This window comes from Cydia fagiglandana, chromosome 13 (assembly GCF_963556715.1).
Source record: "Cydia fagiglandana chromosome 13, ilCydFagi1.1, whole genome shotgun sequence".
Taxonomy (NCBI): Eukaryota; Metazoa; Arthropoda; class Insecta; order Lepidoptera; family Tortricidae; genus Cydia; species Cydia fagiglandana.
The window spans coordinates 19,848,223-19,860,401 of NC_085944.1; the positions used below are offsets into that span (position 1 = coordinate 19,848,223).

General features: G+C 36.3%; 1 protein-coding gene across 1 annotated transcript in view; it reads right to left on the reverse strand.

The window, feature by feature from the left end:
- LOC134669926 (sodium-dependent serotonin transporter) overlaps positions 1-1,431 on the reverse strand; it is a 31,906-nt gene extending 30,475 nt beyond the window's left edge. The window contains exons 1-3 of the mRNA XM_063527543.1: positions 1,306-1,431; positions 952-1,111; positions 244-378 (exon numbers count right to left, since the gene is read on the reverse strand). Coding sequence (XP_063383613.1) covers positions 244-378; positions 952-1,111; positions 1,306-1,431 — 421 coding nt within the window. The remainder of the gene's footprint in view (positions 1-243; positions 379-951; positions 1,112-1,305) is intronic.
- Between the last annotated feature and the right edge of the window lie 10,748 nt (positions 1,432-12,179).

The following is a 12,179-nucleotide window of genomic DNA, read 5'->3' on the forward strand; positions in this document are numbered from 1 at the left end:
CAATCGCGCCGAGAATGACGACAGACGTAAATACGCGGTACAATAAACCATAGTTGTACAAAAATCGCATCAAAAGACTCCCGACTTTACCCAATCGGTTATAAATGTTACAATCTGTAACAAGAATGTTGTAATATTGATGATACTTATTTTTAACTACTCATGAATATATTAAAGTGGTGTTGGCAACTGTCAGTCAGGTTTGCATAGATGGCGCCATGATAGCTTGAATGAGAGAGTGACCTTTGAGGGCGGGGCAGATGCGCTTCCAGAGCGTGAGGCAGCCGCAGCGGTGGTACTGCCCCAGCGCCAGCTCCATGAAGAACAGCGGCAACCCCCCAAACAGCAGCATCACGCAGTACGGGATCAGGAACGCACCTGCAACATTACTCATCTCAGAGACACACCACTCAACTCACTCTCTCTCTACTCAAGGGAATTTGAACACGAGTGCAGTTCATATTAACACTATATAGTTAATTAATACGCCTTTGAAATAGAAGTAGGGAGCTGGGCTTACTGCACCATGTCGTGCGTTACGCTTAGTGATTAAAAATACAAGAAAATATTTCAGCAATCCTAAGTTAGTAAATCATTAGGTACCAGAAATTCTGTCACCCAAAAATATTACGGATAAATTCAGTGCATGCGTAACTATTTATATATAAGTGGTATATGTATATATTTATGTACTGATAATATTGATAAGGTATTCTACATTATTAGTAAGTCCATTGTGAAAAGCTTTAGGTACATAATAAAATAGCATTGTATCAGAGTGTCAGTTACGAATACAACTCTCTTGACTTTTCTGAGACTGTTAGCTTTCGGTTTCGGTAAACTTCTAAACCAAGACATCTTTAGATCAAGAATCAGTTTCGTCGTTCGTACCTACGTGTTTTTTTTTTGTTGGAATACCTAAATCAAAATGAGTATGTTAGGTTAGGTTACCTCCTCCGTTCTGGTAGCAGATGTAAGGGAAGCGCCAGACGTTGCCGAGGTCGACGGCGAAGCCCACGACGGCGAGCAGGAACTCCGCCTTCTTGGCCCACGTCTCGCGCTGCCGCGCCGGCGTCAGCGACACCACCACCGCCCGGCCCTTGCCCGCCGGCTGCAACATACCTACATTGGTTAACAACACAACCACCGACAGCACCCTTCTTGGCCCACGTCTGGCGGCCCCGGCTATTGGTTATAACAGACGGTACATCTTTGGCGCTCGGCAGAAGCTTCTTTATACATATTTACAAACGTGTCTAATTTGATTAGATATTCTTCTTCATTCTATATTTAGTGGCTACATACCGGGGTGGTGGCGTCGTTGGGGGTGGTGGCGGGCGGGGGGTCCGGTGGCATGTCGTCCGGCTCGTCGCCGGCGCAGCGCCGCTCCGGTGCCGGACTGTCCCCCTGTGTCAGTGTGTAATCAATCATTAAAACCATCAACCATTCTAAACTAAGGACATAAAATCACGATTCCTTTCATTTTAATCACAAAGGATTACATCTATACGTTCGTTCTTGCGAGAGAAAATAGTCAATTGCTAGTCACTTTCTAGCTTCCGTTCCGTTACTTCAATATACCTTCCTGGAGGTTACGTAGCAGTGGGTAATTTCCTTCGTACAGCTAGGCTAACCTATCTAAGGTTACTAATCTTGTGTTTCTATTACAGTACAGAATACTCGATTATATGTAGATTGATTCGGGGTCTCTTGTTTTGTAAGTAACGTCATAAAATGTCTATGCTTATGATTATGAATATGTTACGCAGGTAAAGATTGTAAATACGTGCTGATATTAGAGAAAAGCTAACGGTTAAGAACCTTTCAGAAAGCCATTACCATTACATTCGTCGGCCCAATCTCCGAGGCCTCCTTGTTTGTGCTCGACTGTCAACACAGCCGCGAGTACTACAGTCCACCCATTCACCGGGCATTTTTACTCCTTTCCCTGTTCCCTTATATAAAATGACCCCTAAGCCCTTAGTAATTCTACGTAGACCTGGGTTAAAAGTATATCGGTGTGATACGAGTAATTCGCGTGGTGAGTGCCGTGAGTAATCAGGCCACAGTCAACACGTGGCTCTGCTTGACAAACAGACCGACAGATTGCCGGATAAATAAAAATAATGAACAGTGACCGGCCGCAGTGCACACTTACGCAGAGGAACCACTAGATTTACCAGGTGACTTACAATTCACATGTGTGTAGATGGACTGTAAACAATGTAGTGATTAGTAGGCGAATAGATTTTCCATTTAAAAAGTGATTTCGTTTAAAATCGGCTTCTTGAGGCGTATGTCAGATACATTAATGTATGTTTGATCTTGCTCGCTCCTATCTGTTTACATGCCTACCTAATATTACTTAGTGACTAGAAGGAGATAGTACGAAATTGAATTCCACACGTTTATCACGACTTTTATATTTCAAAATCCAGATTTGAAGTAAAATATTAAGCCACATAGACTTTGCAAATGGAATTTGGCAAGTAAATGTTGCATTGATTACCAATCTGATTTTACGGTTTTACTAACGTTTCTAAACACAACGCGTGACATGCATAGGTATAAAGATTATAAAGGTGCGAAGTGGTCTTACACGTCGTATATACGTAGTAGTGAATAAACATTTTATAAATACGTGAGTATAACCGTAATATTATATTATGTACCTACATATGTATACTATATGTGAACACTTTATTGTATATAAGAGAGATTACAAAAACAATAAAAACAAAATATAAGCAGCTAGTGTACTAAGGCAAACTTATCTCTATAAGGGATCTTAATTATAGTCCTTACTCATACAATACATGTATATATTGTACTGGTACTCGTAGTTCATTTCTTGGCAGTTTAAATTGGAAATGTGGCATGTTTAGTGGACAATCTGCTCAATGTAATCTGTTAGAGGTTTAGCGGGGTTTGCTTGTTGCTTCGAGGAAGTGGCTGGGAACGGCCAGACGTTGCCGACTGTACCGTGACCGAGTGATGGCGTCGCGGACTGTACGTGGCGGAATGAAGGCTTCTTTTCAGTAAATGGTCTGTGACGCTTGGCGTTAGCCAAATCTTCAGACGTACGATATGTTATTTTGTTTTGAGACTAAAAATTGCCTTTTGACCTTCAACTGAGGCAAATTACTAGGAGTAGGTAATCTTTAGATATTAAATTTAATAATAATAATAGTCATGTTTTAGCATTGTTATGGCAGGTGCCCGGACTTCTCTACAATAGCCCAGTCTCATTGTCCATCCAAACTTCAATCCATAGACCGGTATACTATTCACTTTTTCTACAATAGTCCCAATGCCTGTTGCGACCGGTTCATGGGTGTTTATTGTTGCGCCTGTGAACGGGTTCCAGCAGGCGTTCTACATGACATTAAAGCTCTCCAAGGGGCCTCTACGTGTTGGATCTATATCCCCACGCAAGCCTATCAAAAGACCGGGATTTGTAGGCCCGTGAATTCCAAAATAGTTATATATTATTACTATTGTACCTATTTCTTTGTATTTAGTTTTTGTTAATGTAGTTATGTAGTACTTATCTATTTTATTTGTTAGTAGAATTAGATTTTATGCAGCATTTCGTAACTCGGATGTGAACTATGATATAAGTACCTACTCGTAAACTCATTCCGCATGCCCCGCGGGGAGCAAAAAACAGGCACCGACGGGAAATTTGCCCGATCATTTAGCGTCCCAATCGAAACTATACATTCACTTGTTTTTGTCCCCAAACACCAACATAGGTAAATAATAATTAAACTAGGCGTAGTGTTGGTTTATACTTTAAAACGCATTGTTTAGGATTTATTGATAAAATAGAAGTATTTTATACATTATTTGTATTAATTTGATGCGAATTATAATATATTTTTTATTGTTATCTATTTAATGAATCGTATTTTTGAGTGAAGTCCCTGGCTGAGTTGCGTGCCCGTCTTCATTACGTTTGTTTCTCGTGTTCATCTCCGCCGGCGCAGCTAATGGCCTAACCGGATCAATTACTGCTAATCCGACACTAAACCTCCTCACGTCTCTGAACGATCACTTAATGAACGTAGAAAATAAACGCCTGCAAATCACAACGTATATCCAAAGGATTTAATTAATTCCAAGACCCCCCGTACACAGCATGTAAATTAAATACAAGCTAGTAGGCAAGTCCTCAAAGTTAACAAACACGGAGGATAAGTAAGAATTAATTTTTCACCACACCAGTTCGGAAAGGCTTACTTTGCACTTCAAAAACTGATAGCAAAGTTGCATTTTATTCGGTGTACTTTCGTTTCGGCCAAATACATTTCGCCAAATTTCACTTCCCAACAAACTTATCGCAATAGTTTCATTTCCCAAAGGAACCTTTAGCAAAGTTACACTTCGCATATAATTTATTTGGTCAAATTATCATTTGGCATGATTTTACTTTGTCAAATGTTATTAGGACAAAAACTTATTTAGCAAACGTTTTTTATTGTCTAATATTATATTCCAAAAAGATGTTTGGTCAAAATTGTCACTTCGCAAATTTGACAAATAGGCATCTCTATTTAAAGTACTTTTTGTTATGTTATAATAGGTACGTTAAATTCTACGTAATTTGGGTGGGTTGGGTTAGGTTTGAACTGCGATCCTCACAAAACGGAACCGCTATCAGAAAAGTGGGTTAGGTTAGGTTAGAACTGTCACCCTCACAGAATCGAAATGCTATTAGAAAAGTGGGTTAGGTTAGGTTAGAACTGCGGTCCTTACAGAAACGAAATTCTATGTACTAAAAAAAGGTCATCGAAGTGGATTTATTAATTTAATAGAATAACGAGATGTAAAAAAATTGCATGACCTATTAAACTAAAATGTGGTTTGAATATTGGTGGTTATTTACTATTTTTGGGTTACAATGATTACTTTGGTGTTATTTGCTTTAATAGAATAGCAAGATGTAACAAATTTGGTTGTTATTTTACATTCAAATGGAGTTTTAATTTTAGTGATCATTTACTACATATTTTTGGCAGTAAGAATGTTTTTTTTTGACGTTACATTTTACTATGTATATGTAATGATCAGTTAAATACTAGACAAATAAAATTCTGCAGCCTCCACTTTATTGGTATGTAAATTGTATGCCATGCAATATTTTGGGACATGTAAGTTATGCTTAATGATACATTTGACTAAATAATATTTGGTAAAATGAAACTTGTCCAAGTAATTATTTGCTAAACAATAACTTGCCAAAAAAGACTATTGCTAACTGAAATTTTGCGATAAGTTGTTTTGCCAAACATTTTTTTGGGAAATGATAATTTGGGAAACATAGTTTGGGATGTGATACTTTGGGAAACGATTTTGGCCCATTCGTTAGTAAACCATTTTATTCACATGTGAGGCCAACTAATCAAATGCAAATTTTGAGTTGTTTTCTTATTTTTGCTGGTAGCATTGACTTTTAAATGATGATATTGATGGGTCAATCTTAGGGCCACTGCTTTTTCTTATTTATATAAACAACATTAGCGAAATTGGCCTAAAAGGGGAGGCAACTTTATACGCAGATGATACCAGTCTCTTTTACTTTGGGAATTCTATCCATGACATAATTACTGACGTTCAGACCGATTTAAACACTCTTAACAAGTGGTTTCAAAATAATTTACTTACAATAAATATAGCAAAAACAAATTACATCATATTTACATCTAAAAATAAAAAAATTGACCACCACCCACCTCTGACAATAAACAACCAAAAAATAAACAAAATTGATAATGAAAAGTACCTAGGTCTTATTTTAGACAAACAAGTTACCTGGAAATCACATATTGAAAAAATAAAAAGAAATATTACCTCCCTTACTGGAGCACTGCGGGGTATAGCGAAATGTCTCCCAAACCAAGCACGTTACATGATTTATAATTCTATTGTAAAGCCACATATCGATTATCTAATCGAGATATGGGGTACAGCGGTAGCAACCCAAATAAATACAATACAAAGAGCACAAAACAAATTAATTAAAGTATTATTTCATTTCGATCGTTTAACACCGACAGATTTAATTTACAAAAAAACTAAAATCATGAATATACACCAATCATACACTTATTATACTTGTATGCTAATACGCAAAATTATACAGAGAGACCTACATATAAAAATATCTTTTACCAAAAAACATGAAGTACAAAGAATAAAACTAAGAAATGCTAATGATTTGATCCTTCGTGCACCACGTACAAATTATGGCAGGAAAACTATACTCTATGAAGGTGCTAATTTATATAATAAATTGCCAAAAGATATAAAAGACGCCAAGTCCTTTATCACATTTAAAAGGTTGCTGAAACATTATATTACTAATAAATAGGCCCCCTCATTAATTTTAATATTAATTTGCAAATACTATAGCTACCTATATAATATAACATACATATACTTATTACATTTAATTATTCTGTTAAATTAATAACTTAATAAAACCAAAAATATAATATAAATAAATTATTACATCTATCGAAACACACCAACACTACATTAAACTAGAAGAAGCGCTTTGTCACCTCCACGCTCTTTATATCTGTGTAAGTGACTACGTATCCTTGTCTTATCTCTGTTACTACGGGCCAGCCGGTCCGGGCCGTAGCAACTGCGCTCGCATTCCAGTGCATGTTTTGTTAATAAGTATTGATTTACCCGACAAAAAAAAAAAAGTGTATTTAGTTTAATTTGTAAATTTTTGTTTTAAGTCATAATATGTAGTACCTACAGTATTAAGTGGTTATAAGTTAAGTGTGCAGTCACCGAAAAATATGTATTTTGCATGAAAAAAAAGTAAGAAATTCTCGTGTAAGTGAATATTATGTATTCTTATGAGAAATAAAGATCTTTATATTGGATGATAAATACCTATTTAATAACATTCATTTGGATTTGATTAAGTTTGATTTTGTTTGATATTTTACATTTAATATTTGCTTCTGGTTGGTGTGGTGAAAAATTTTGTGTTTCACTCGGGGGCAAATTTTGTTTAACCCTCGTGCTTTGAAACCCTCGTAACGCTCAAGATTCCATTTTTCGAACCACTCGCTACGCTCGTGGTTCAATTTTGGAATCTTTCGCTTGCTCGGGTATCAATATTAGCACGAGCGGTTAAACAATAACTTTGCCCCCTTGTAAAACAAATAACTATTAAACCATTGTTTCTGAAAAAGATGAGCCAATCAGATTAGCACTAGTTTTATAAATTTAGTATTAACAAAAATCCTAAAACGTCAACGAAAGCTACTTGCGAATTAGTATTGACAATACCTACTTACAATTACCATCTTTACATTCTTGACGCTCATAGCGAAAAAGGTAAGAATAAAAACTAAAAATTCTCTCGCGTGCTTTGCACCTTGCACCACAAATATTTTGCAAAATCGTAAAGTAAATTTTCAGTTTTATTAAGAACTGAAAATTTACTTTACGATTTTGCAACCTAAGTGTGCCCATAACATAAAACAATCATTTGATTGTTTTATGTTATGGGCACACTTAGGTTTCAAATGATCGGATAACATGGTACAGTTTATGGGCACTCGTCCTAAAAGTAGGAATAACATTTGGGAGACCGGCACGCGTCCCGCCGTTAGCGGTAGGGCTGCGCCCGCCACGGGACACGGGACGCCGCCGCAGCGGGAAATACAGCATCTGTCTGTCTAGAACAGTGGTTCCTAATCTGGGGGTAATTACCCCCGTGGGGGTAAAACTGGTATTTTACGGGGGTAATAAGCTATCCTAATATAACAATACAACAAACGTACACGTTTTATTTTTTATTACCAGTGGGAGGAGGGGTAAAATCAGGTTCCCTAGTTAGTCATAGGGGTGATCGGACTGAAAAGGTCTAGAGGGCTTACACAACATGACAATCGTACATTGACAAACGACCAACGAAAAGAAAAAATGTAACGGGATGGCTACTATATGTATACCTAATGCCCACTATTCATGACAGATCATGCAGGTACCTATATAATACCTAAACGCAACCATTACCAATCTCTCTCTCGGTACCAATTGTGTACTTGTTACAGGTGTTATTTAAAAAAATGCAGGTTAAACCTATGAGAGAACTATTAGTTATTCTGTGCTGTAATTATGTGAATGTAATTAGAGTATGGATATTCTGTTTCACTTTGCGCTTATGTTAGTGTTAGTGTTAAGTCGAGCTTTGGGAACATAATCTATCTATATATATAAATGCAAGTGTCCTGACATGACTGATTCATCAACGCAGAGCCGAAACTAGAAAAGATAGAAAGTTGAAATTTGCACACTAGATTACATTTATAAAGTGTACAAGAGATAAGAAGCGATTTTGAGAAATTTTACCCCTAAGGGGGTTAAAAAGGGGATGAAAGTTTGTATGGGGTTCAAGTTTTATTTTAAGCTAGGAATTTGAAACTTCGTAAAAAGATATATTATTAAAATACAAGAAAGCTAATTTCAGCGTTTTTGAAAGTTCATCCCCTAAGGTGGTGAAAAAGGGGTTGAATATTTGTATGGATATCAAATTTTTTTTCGAACGCGGGACTTGAATCTTTGTATTTGGGGATATTATTAAAAGAAAGGAAAAGTAATTTCAGCGTTTTGTAAAATTCATCCCCTAACAGGGTTAAAAAGGGGTTGAAAGTTTTAATCCATTACAAATGCTTTGAAACTTCTTAGAAAGGCGTAATAGCTGATTACAAAAAAAAGTAATTGCAACGTTTTTGGAAATTCAACCCCTAAGGGTGTTAGAAAGGGGATGAAAGTTCGTCTTGGGGTGCAAATTTTATTTTAAACAAGGAACTTGAAACTTTGCAAAAAGGTATTAAATTAAAATATAAGGAAACGAATTTCAGCGTTTTTGAAAATTCATCCCTTAAGGTGGTGAAAAAGGGGTTGAAAGTTTGTATGCTGGATATCAAATATTTTTTCGAACGCGGGACTTGAATCTTTTTTTTGGGGATATTATCAAAAGACAGGAAAAGTATATCACAGTTGCACCGTTTCCATAAGGTTATTTAAATATATTTGTACTTACCTACTGTTGTTTTATTGTTACTTTTTTAATAGTTTTTGGGCGTTAAGTATGTTGATTAACACATGTGTAATTACGGTCCCACATACCTCAGTGTGCCGTCCCGCTTGTGCCGCCCTCGCGCCGCGCAACAAAGATCGAGATTAAATGTTAAATGCAAAACATTTCGCGGCCTTTGTGCCCTTTACGGCGCGTGTTATAGTCGATAAAACGGCCATTTATCATTAATTGCTAGCCCTGAGCTAGCAGATTTAAAGAAAAGTCTAAGAGGGGCCGACAGACGGAATTCAGCAACTTATCACTTGGCACTCGAAGTGCAGTCGGCATAGAATTGTCATACAAGTCGTAGTTGAAATGCTCCCGATTGTGTCAACCGATTTCAAAAGGTTTAAGAATTTTACAACAACATAAAGCACAAGTAGGTATGTATAATAATAATTATGGTCCAGGAAGATATGAGGAAAATCTTAATATTTCATTTAATGTATTTCATTTCAGCACATACGTATAAGATTACAGTGTTATATCAAAACGCTTACATACTTACTGGTCAAGACAGATATAAGATTAAGAATCTATAAAAATTCTAAACACACAAAATTAATTCAATAGCAATGCCATAATACATTCATTATATTCCATAATAATGTCTTATAAATTAGAATTTTTATAGATTCTTAATCTTATATCTGTCTTATAATTTATAAGACATTATTATGGATTATAATGGATGTATTATGGCATTGCTATTGAATTAATTTTGTGTGTTTAGAATTTTTATAGATTCTTAATTATAATACATTATTAAAAGGTACAAATATGAAATCTAGCATTAATTAATATATTTAAGTAGCAACAATCATTAAAATTATTACCAATACCAATATCTAATTTTAAATTACTGATTAGGTCTCGTACCTAAATAAATATTTACCCTTAAATTGGCAAATAATGTGGAAGGTCGTGAGTTCAAGCCTCCTCGGAGCTCAATATTACTCCTGATTCTGTTTAAAAAAAATGCAAAAAGTCGAGCTAAACAGATACAGTTCTCGCTGTAATATTAAATATTATGAGATCTCGTTCCAAATATTTCATATTGCAGTGACAGTGACCAAAGACGCTCCAGCTAGTAAGTTGGTACCTATCTTATCTTGTATTACGGTTAAACGGGTTTGGAAGCGCATAGATAGGCTTTCTATTGTTGCCTTACCTAACCTAGCTACTTAAGTAAGTAAGCTAGCTCCATATGTCTGTCTTTTACGTTTTCATGGCTAAAGGACTGCACCTCAGGACTGCACCAATATTGATGAAATTTTGCACGTGGAAAGCTGAAACCTTGGGAATGGACATATGTAGGTGTTTTTTTTTAAAAAACTTCTTGAGGGAAGGGAGCCGAGATGACACAGACCGAATCCCACCCGGGCGGATTCACAGTCACACGTATATGTAATAAAATGTCTAGTAGGATATAAATACCTTCATACAGAGGTATTTATAATACCCTGTCGAACGAATGATCATTAAAATATATTTAGCCAAATACTTCAATAAGACCTAAGATCTGAGTAGTAATCTGAGTAATAAACTCAGATCAGATTAGTCCACACCAGTTGACACAAATAAGTAAATAAATCAATCAATTCAATATCTTAAGTGTAATTAAGACGGATTGGGAAAACTCTTTAAATTAATCGAATTAAATCAATCGAACCGGACTACGATGACTTGTTAATTTGAGAGAGTTGTTTAACTTTTGCAACCGATTTAAAAATAAATTAATTCATGTTTGACTTATAAAGATTGTGTAATGTTTCTAATTTTATAACTTGTGCCATTGGTTTAAAAAAAGTAATTTATACATAACTGGAATGAACATTTTCGATATTCTAATTTAAAATTCATATAAGTACATTAGGTACCTACCTAATAAAATGTTTCATTCGGAATTTTAAAATACTCATTTCCTGCTACGGTTGTAACACTTCAACAACTAACTGAACAAAAATTCAAGTGAAACATCGAAGAAGGAAAAAAATACGAGTATACTTACCAACTGTTCTTTTTGGAATATAAATAAAGCATCCATTTTTGCTCGAGTTTAGCTGTAATGGTTGACTTGTGTGTGTAATGTAAGCCTCAGTCAGCGGTCGAGGTTGCCCGCGTGCCGCGCGCCGGCCCGGCTGCCGTGTGCCGGCCCGGCTGCCGCGCGTGCCTCCGGCGCGTACCGGCCCGTACACGAACGTGCCAATAACATTGTTAACTGGCAATTTGGAAATCTTATTAAAATGGCATAAGCGACGGCGCGGCGGTCGGTTAACAGTTGCTGTTAGTACATTGCAAACATTACAATACGAATCAGTAGGTAGTCTGTAGTCAGTAAAATTTATTTTAAAAGTACAGTAAAATTGATTTTAAGTTATTTATTTGTCTATTGGGCCAGGTCAGCACCGCGCACCCCTGGAGATGCAGGTGATCATACGCTACGGTATTTCCTTGCCATCTTGCATAATTGTTTTCCTCCAGCGTGGTATACAATATGCTCGGACAATCCAAGATCCAAGATGAAATGTGTTCCGCCAACGACTTCAAACATCAATCGATATTAAACTTTCCTGAGACATATTATTTTAAACTGTTTAGACGACAACGGTTTCACTCACTTGAATTTTTTTTGAGGAGGATTCCTGATGGGTCCTCGTGGGTCAATAGCGACTAAAAATTCAAGTACCTATGTGAAACCGTTGTCATCTAAACAGACTTCACACATCCTCAAGAGCATGTTTGAAAGCTTGTGCGTTTTGAGAATACTTGAGGCATTTTTATATTTCTCTCTTTCTAATATTTCTGCTTACTTACCTTCTAATTTAGGTAACAATCGTTTTGCAAAGCTTAAGATGTAAAGTTAACGATTTGTCACAAACAACTAAGATTAACAATACTTGACAATGAAATATTTAAATTTTAATCTGTAATATTCTGTTGTGAAGTAAGAGTCTACTTATCTAATCGGATGCGGACAACACGGTTCTTTGGTCGGAAGGAAGTGTGCTTTGTGCACAATAAGAGCTCCAGCCATTTCGCAGACGAGCCCTGAAATATCCCAAAC